General features: G+C 41.3%; 1 protein-coding gene across 2 annotated transcripts in view; it reads right to left on the reverse strand.

Moving 5' to 3' along the window:
* The window catches only part of ANO10 (anoctamin 10), a 246,622-nt gene extending 238,215 nt beyond the window's left edge, over nucleotides 1-8,407 (reverse strand). For both annotated transcript variants that reach the window (XM_026649351.2, XM_026649350.2), the window contains exons 1-2: nucleotides 8,329-8,407; nucleotides 4,250-4,402 (exon numbers count right to left, since the gene is read on the reverse strand). In XM_026649351.2, coding sequence (XP_026505136.1) covers nucleotides 4,250-4,388 — 139 coding nt within the window. In that variant the 5' untranslated portion in view covers nucleotides 4,389-4,402; nucleotides 8,329-8,407. The remainder of the gene's footprint in view (nucleotides 1-4,249; nucleotides 4,403-8,328) is intronic.
* Between the last annotated feature and the right edge of the window lie 113 nt (nucleotides 8,408-8,520).

An 8,520-nucleotide genomic window follows, 5' to 3' on the forward strand; every position in this document is an offset into this window, starting at 1 on the left:
CTTGCTGGTGACCGCTGTGAGGAGAAAGTAGAAGCATCACGTGGTCTTCTCTTTTGCATCTTTTGACATTTTCTAGGATGCTGTGCATAAAAAGAGGGTGGAGTTAACCTCTGTCTTGGGTAAGATTGAGGCTCACTGCGTATTCTTTTCATTGCAGGGCTGTAAATACTTAGAGAACATCAAGTGGCCTAGAAGTCTTTAAAAGCGTGGAGAGACTCTTCCATTCTCTCACTGAAAAGATTAAGGCCCTCATATGGAACTCCACTTTGGCCTGGACTTCTCTTGGAATGCCCGAGTATTGGAGCCAGGACAAACAACTCATTACAATGGAAGTTGCCACAGAGCATGAAGCTGTATCTGCAGGGTCTAATGATGCTTGTAATGAGGATCTTGCCATTAATGATCTTTACGTTGTTAGTAATTAAAATTGTTTCCTATGCTCCCGCAACAACTTGTCAATAAAATCCATGAATTTATTATAATTGAGATCGTCATCATTTGCCATATGAACTTGGTTATTAGATATATGGAACTGCAAACTTGCAGAATCGTTTTTCCATCTGAATAGGCCTAAACATTTTGAATCATCATAGGGGGCTGAATAAACAGCACCATTCTAACACCCCTCTTTAACTGCAGCTATTACAAGGTACAGGGTGTGAGTACAAGTACCTGGCTCCTTTAACAGAAACATATTTTTTTTCAGTCTTTTTTGAAGTCTGAGCAACAGCTGCAGGAGTCTGTCACAGTTTTTGTCCAAAAGAGCCTCATTAATAGGAGCAGCAATCCTCTCCAGCATAGTGTTGTGAAGGACATCCAATAATTTATGAGTCTCTTGAACCTCCTCTAAAGGGATCTGAAGTGAAGCTGCTACTTTTTTCATTAGCCCCTGAAAGTTTTTAAAGTCATCAGGTCATGAAAGTGAAGCCGGTGTCACTGCCTCATCAGGAGAAGAGGAGAGAGGATATAACCATGCCTCTTTGGGTCACAAATGAGGATGCCAAATTCAGGATGAACTGCTGAGAAATAGGGCAGATACACCCCAAGACTGGTGGCTAATCCCCCATAGGACATACCAAACCAGTCACAAAAGTAAACTTCTGTTTCACCACACTGGCTAACAAAAAGTCATAAAAGAAGTTTCCTTAGGCATTCCAGTCCTTGTATTACCACCAAAAACACCAGACTTAGAGATGAGTGGTTTCTTAAAACCAATCTCATCAAATAAAAGGTTCTTCTGATCCCAAAGGACCAACCACACACCCAGGTCAACATACAACTTAGATCTTACCCCAAAAATCACACTGTTGCAAATCCTTTAGTATCTAAAATCTAAAGGTTTATTCATAAAAAAAAAGAGAGAAAGGTGAGAGTTAAAATAGGTTAAAGGAATCAAATACATACAGTCATTGCAAATTGCAAATACATACAGGAATCAAATACATGCAGTAATTGGTTCAGGCTTGTAGCAGTGATGGAATAAACTGGTGGCTTAAGTCAAGTCTCTGGCTGTTTCCAAATCATTGGAAGGTCCTCAGTCCACTGGTGAAAATGCTCCCATTAGTATAAGTTCATAGTACAGAGGCTTGAGCAGTAAAGAGGCTGGAGCAGGATAGAGGCAAAATGGATGGGTTTCCAGGGCCTTTTATATTTTCTGCCATGTGGAGGGAAACCTATTGTTTTAAACAAAAACCTCAGCACAGCTAGTGGAAAATTACAGGTGACAAGATAGTGTTTGGAGTCACATGGGCAAGTCACACGTCCATGCATGAAGGTTTAGACACAGTAGAAGCCATTACCTCAAACAGCATGTTTGCAGGACAGCTCATGCCATGTAGATGGGGGTCTCCCATGGTCCATTGTCAAGTCAAGTGTTTCTTGATGGGCCACTTAATTTGAATAGTCTCTCCAAGATGTGCTGGCTAACTACCTTGCAGGCGTTACCCCAGGAGCAAACATTTGAAATACAGGTATAGAGCCAATATTCATAACTTCAAGTACAAAACTACATGCATACATATAGCATAATCATATTCAGCAAATCATAACCTTTTCATAGACATCTTACATGCCACATTTTGTACAAGATTTGTTGCAAATATATAACAGAGGTTGCAACAATGATCTATATGGTCATACTTTAATCAGATAACGTCACAGAGGACTATGAAAACTGAACTTTCTCAACGGAGTTGATCTTGCTCTTCTGGGGGCTCTTCCTCTTGTTAGATCTGCTCAGGAGACTCATAGGACCAGGTTGATGTGTCTCTCCTTTACTGTCTGGAAGGGTACCTGGGAAGGGTGCTTGTACAGGAACCCCAGTATGGCTCCTGAGGGACATTGTATGAGTGGCGAGAAGGCTCCCGGGCCATATGGGAATTCTATCTCTAAATGACAGAACAACTTAGACCCTCTACCTGAGCTTAAAGTTGGGGAATGAGCTCTAGGAGAGTATGTGGGTGAGTCACTCTTGCTATGCCGAGAGTCAAGTGATGGATATGATACATAAGACTCCAGAGAAGGATCAGCAGGGATAGGAGAGGTATGAGGCCGATCCTGTCTTACAGTCAGTACCAGAAAGGAAAACAGTACTAAGGAAGGCATTAATTCTTGTACCAGAGGGAAATTTAAGCCTCCAGATAATAAGGGGTATTCGGGTTCATTAGAAACCCTCAAATCAGTGTATCGAATCAGTACTGAAGGTTGGAGAGCATTATAACCATGGGGCATACTTGACACCATCAATGTAGTGCTCTGTACTAACCTGCCCTATACTGCAGAAACAGTCAGTGCCAATGATGAGGAAGCAATCAGTGCACACTGGGAGGGTGCCAAGGGGAGCTCCATACCAAAAGACTCAGTGCCAGGCACAATTACAGAGCCCTTTGATATCGAGCCAGTACCCTGCTCCTTCAATGCAACATCTGTACCTGTACCAGGATGTGGAGTCTTGCTTGACTTGGAGGAGAAAGGCAATTTTGACCTATTTTTTTAAAGAGGATTTATGAGGAGATGTATCCCTCTTTTCATTGGGAGGATGCTTAAATTTTCCTTTGAACACTTTACCATGGCTCTTCTTACCAGATTCTTTCAATGAAGGCTTAGGGTACGTCTACACTTACCGGAGGGTCCAGTGGCAGGCAATCGATGTTCTGGGATCGATTTATCGCGTCTGGTTTAGACGCGATAAATCGATCCCGGAAGTGCTCGCCGTCGACGCCGGTACTCCAGCTCGGCGAGAGGAGTACGCGGCATCGATGGGGGAGCCTGCCTGCCGCGTCTGGACCCGCAGTAAGTTCGGACTAAGGTACTTCGAATTCAGCTATGTTATTAACGTAGCTGAATTTGCGTACCTTAGTCCGAAGTGGGGGCTTAGTGGGGACCAGGCCTTAATTGCATGCACCCTGGAGCTAACTAATTCAGGGCTCGAAGGGTCACTCTTTGTTTTTTCTGGATGTTGTACAAGCATCAGAGGGAACAGAAGCTGAAGCAGCCCTCACAGAACGATCCAAAAGGAAAATGTTTAGTCTCCCTAGAATTCCTTATTCTCCTGAAGAACAACCTACAAAATGCTCACTTTGAGGGTGATGTACAATTCCCCTAAAATTTAGAGGCAACTAGTGTGATCTCCATTAATTGGGAAAACACACAAGCTATACAATATTTAAAACTGGGGGGCTTATGCATAATCATATCTCAGACACTAATCAAATATACAAGGTTGTAGGCGGAATGCTGAGGAAAAATAAATTCCCCTTGAGTCTCGTAACTATAACCAATGGACAAGTACACTAATAAAACATAAATTACTAATTAATCTAAACTGTACTATATACAAGAATGAGAAGATAAAGTAAAGCTGCTGACACTAAAGCACTCCAGCTCAGGCCAAGGGTGAAAAGAAGGAACTGAATTAGCAGTTGGTCCCACACTACCTTTTCTACCTTGGGTATGGGACACAGGGATAGTTAGAGAACATGCACAGACCAAACAGACACTGCTTACCAAAAAGCCTAGGGGTGGAATATACAAAGGGACAAGCTCTAGGGGTGGAATATACAAGGGGACACGCACTAAGAAAAAAAAAAAAGAAAAGTTTATTCTTCCTTTGCTGCAAATCAAATATATTGCTAAACTTGTTTCTCAACAAGTCACTTTAACTTTACCATAGCATCAAGACATTTATTTACAATAGACTACATCAACCAATACAATTTCAAAATCTCTGAAAAGGAACCATTGTATTCACCTCCATTTTTCTTTTTGTCCACAATTCTTTGAGTGAGCCATTCTTTGGTTTCCTCTTTGGTGTCTTTTGCAAGCTCAATAATTACCAGAGGCCTGAAATGAGGCTCAAACGTGTCGAATGCAGACCAGCTTTCTTTCATCCTTTGACAACTTGCTAAATGCAAAAGACAACAAACATGCCAATGTTAAAAATACTAGAGGATACACTCTGCAGAAAAAGAAACTTTGCTACAATAAGTTACCGTTTGTTTGTAGTTAGCATGTGAATGGAGGCATACTGTGGGTAGCAAGTTCAGTGCCTGCTGGAGGGAAGTGCCACGCAGCACTTGAATAAACTCCACTGGTTGATACTCAACGTAATGTTGCCTGCCTTTGGCTGAAGCTATATCCCATTCTCTTTTTCTAGGATGACTGTTGCCACCATGTATAGCACATTGCTTCCTCACCACCACCACCATAAAAAAAAAATATCAAAATAAATGGAAGAGAAAAATAAAGGAGGACACTGAGGCCATCTCCCTTTCCCCAACAGAGTAAAATCAGTGACAATTGTTACTAAATGAAGAGACATTATAAGAGCCTGAAAATGTTAATTTTGTACATTTGTCAGAGAATTTAAAAATGTTAATAAAAAGAACACTAATGCATTTATTCTGTAATACAATATATTTTGCCCTTAGACAATTGAGAAAAAAAAATTTGACAGACAGGTGATGAATAACATCGCTTGATTTTTAATGATCTCGATAAGGGTGGGTAAACAGACTATGAGCCTGAGGTGATAAGTTTTCATGAAAATTTTGCAAGCCTTCTTTACAAACACTAATTAAAACTTCACAGCACCTCTGTTAGGTAAGTAGGTAAATAGCATTCCCATTTTACAGATGGGTAAAGTAAGGCATAGTGATTAAGAGACAGCAAGATAGTGGTACAGACAGGAACCTAAAGCTAGGTTGCAAAAAATTAAGCATGTGCATAGCTTTACATGAGTAGTCTCACTGACTTGAACTGAAGTTTTATGTTGACATTATACCTTAAGCACTTGGATAAAATGTGCTACAAAAATAAATATATCTTTTTTCTGTATGCTTCACAGAGCAACTTAGGAGTCACTGTCAAAAGAAACATTGGTCGGTCATCTGCCTGCTCAGTACAAGAGAACAACAGACTAGATATAACCTCATTGGAGGAAATTTTGTTTTGCTACTGACTTGAATGGGGCCAGAATTTCATCCATTGTCTTTGACTGAAAGTATTGTTTCTCTCTCTCTCTCTCTCATTCAAAGTCAACAAGATTATATCAATCCTATGCAGAATATCCATTTTTCACAATAGCTTCTCTGGATTTCTCCATGAAGCATATAGGAAAGGGTATTTCCAGTATAGGTAGGGCTACAAATTATAGAGATACAGTCAACACAGCTCAATTTAAACAATAATTTCTTCCCTATCTTTTTAAAATATTAAAACTGAAATCATTTTAAACATCTAATTTATCATTTATTAGCCTGGTCAGTTTCAATTGTGTTTGAAGTCAGTTTCACTTGCTAGTTCTCATGCATAGCACAATCTTGTTGCATTTGGTGTTCACAATGCTGAAATAAAATATGTACATTTTAAGTTAATATATTATGAATGAAACTAGGTTCCTAAAAATGTAAATCTACATTTTAGATGTAAATCTGTACAAACAGCATGATCTAGAACAGGGGTTCTCAAACTGTGAGTCAGGACCCCTCAGGGGTTACGAGGTTATTACATGGGGGGGAGAATCACAAGTCATCAGCCTCCACCCCAAACCCTGCTTTGCATCCAGCATTTATAATGGTGTTAAACATATACAAAAGTGTTTTTTATTTATAAGGGGGTCGCACTCAGAAGCTTGCTATGTGAAAGGGGTCTCCAGTACAAAAGTTTGAGAACCACTGATCTAGAAGAATGAAAATAGGACTGGAAGTCAGGAATTTTAATCTTGGTTCTGTGACTAACTCAGTGTTGTTTTAGACAAGTTACTTCAATTCTCTGCCTCAGTGTTCCTATTTTTAAAATGGGGGTAATACTTGTCTGTCCCCAACGGATGTTGTGAAAATTAGTCAATGTTTGTAAAAAGCTTTCAATATGATTAGCACTGGATAAATGGTAAGTTTTATTAGGTGACAGTATCTTTTATTGAAAGACATATAGTTCTGCTCCAAAAGTGTCCTGCATAAAAATAGCAGCTTCTTATTCACAAAGATCTGCTCCTTTTATGTATTCAGAGTTGTATTTTCTCATTTTAGTCACAAAAAGGATTTCTTACTCCTGTTAGCACTACAGAACTGAGTAATTGGGAAGATTCTATTCCAGGGGTCGGCAACCTTTCAGAAGTGGTGTGCCAAGTCTTCATTTATTCACTTTAATTTAAGGTTTCGCGTGCCAGTAATACATTTTAACGTTTTTAGGTGGTCTCTTTCTATAAGTCTATAATATATAATTAAACTATTGTTGTATGTAAAGTAAATAAGGTTTTTAAAATGTTTAAGAAGCTTCATTTAAAATTAAATTAAAATGCAGAGCCCCCTGGACCGGTGGCCAGGACCTGGGCAGTGGGAGTGCCACTGAAAATCAGCTCGCGTGCCGCCTTTGGCATGCGTGCCACAGGTTGCCTACCCCTGTTCTATTCCATATTGTGCTTTAACAAAACCATTGAATAAATTCCAGTCAGTTGCTCCCGTTTGAGATTGCACAAGTGTCACCACGGATGTTATCTGGAAGCAATAGGGTTACACAGACATCACAGAGTATAACCTGGCCTGCAAAACCTTTACTATTTGTGATGATGCACAACATAGGGGGGAAAAAACATCATATTTGATCAAGAAACTAGGGACACACAAATATGGAACTCCCTTACAGCCATCCTTCCAAGCAGAATTGTACTCAGTTTGTGTGCAGTAGGTGTGTGTACAGCAACTGGCACACTAGTCTCAACACAAATAATAAACATCCTTCCTATATCAACTACTTGATGGTCCAAGGGGTACATCTAGAATGTAGTATGGAGTACAGTTGACATGCCCCAGAAAGGCATGCCACATCCACTCTAAGACATGTCACAAATGGCAGCACTCTACGGGTAACAGAAGTAGAAATGCAATTACTGTTTAGCTGTTACTGTTAGCATACAGAAAGTATGCAGACCCTGTTATAAATCAACTGTTTCATGATACTTTGGAATTGAAGAAAATATAGAACATTAATTTTATTAATGTAATACATTTTATTGAATATGTTTAATAGAAAGGTTTTCAGGCCAAAAAAACCCGTATTTGTTTTCCAGTGAAAGGACTGTGTTCACATTATCTACTTCATGTTTTTATTCATAAAGTGCCATCAGTATGCTCATTTTTCAAACAAGGAGACGTAACTTTTGCTCCAAGGAGAAATGATGATCTAAATATTAATATTGTATTGTAATTCAGAAGATAGCATAGCACAGTTAAAAGGCAGCTGTGAAGGGCATTAAAGTAGATCTTTCACACTTCAACACACCTGTGAGTGATTCAGGCATGGAGGGGAAAAAAGTGCTCTGGTTATCACAAAAACTAGCAAATCCTAGAATCAGTCTAATTCACTTGCTCACGTTCAAATTCCAATGAGCACAAACCAATTCTATGATGTGAAAAACCACGGGACCTACTTCGAAAGGAAGACATTTGATACTCATTAAGTGTAGGTAGCAACTAATAATCATCTACTTCCTTTGCAAATCTGCAAAATGCAATCCCGCCCTGCCCCACCCCGACCACAGCTCTGAGAGGGACAGAGGAGAAGGCAAAGTCGGAGCAACTCTGCAGGGTCCTAGACGAGAATAAGCGTACGCGCAGAACCCACCCACTACCAACGCCCCAGGACGCCTGTACCCCTGACGCCTCAGCCCCCTCCCCCGAACCTCCTCCCCAGTGCCCAGCTTCTCTGGGGTCCCAGCCGTGAGCGGACCCCGGGCCACTCAGGGATGGGCGAGGGAGGCGCCTCCTTGCCTGGCGGCGCAGACACGCCGGGGCGGCAGGGACTAGCGGAGAGCAGGGGGCTCGCACTCACCCGCTACCTCTTTATTCCACGTCCGCAGGGAAGGGAGGGAGGGAAGGAGGGAGCAGAGCGGCTGTGGGTGACGGGAGGGGGCGTTAGACCCGCCGTAAGAACAGGGAGCGCGCGCCGGTGATAGGGGCGCGGCTGCTCACGCCGAAAGGGCGGTCCCAAAAGGAACGCGAGGCGGGGCTTAGGTTAGGAGAA

The sequence above is a fragment of the Terrapene carolina genome, unplaced genomic scaffold (assembly GCF_002925995.2).
Source record: "Terrapene carolina triunguis isolate 2854851 unplaced genomic scaffold, T_m_triunguis-2.0 Scaffold84, whole genome shotgun sequence".
NCBI classification, from domain to species: domain Eukaryota; kingdom Metazoa; phylum Chordata; order Testudines; family Emydidae; genus Terrapene; species Terrapene triunguis.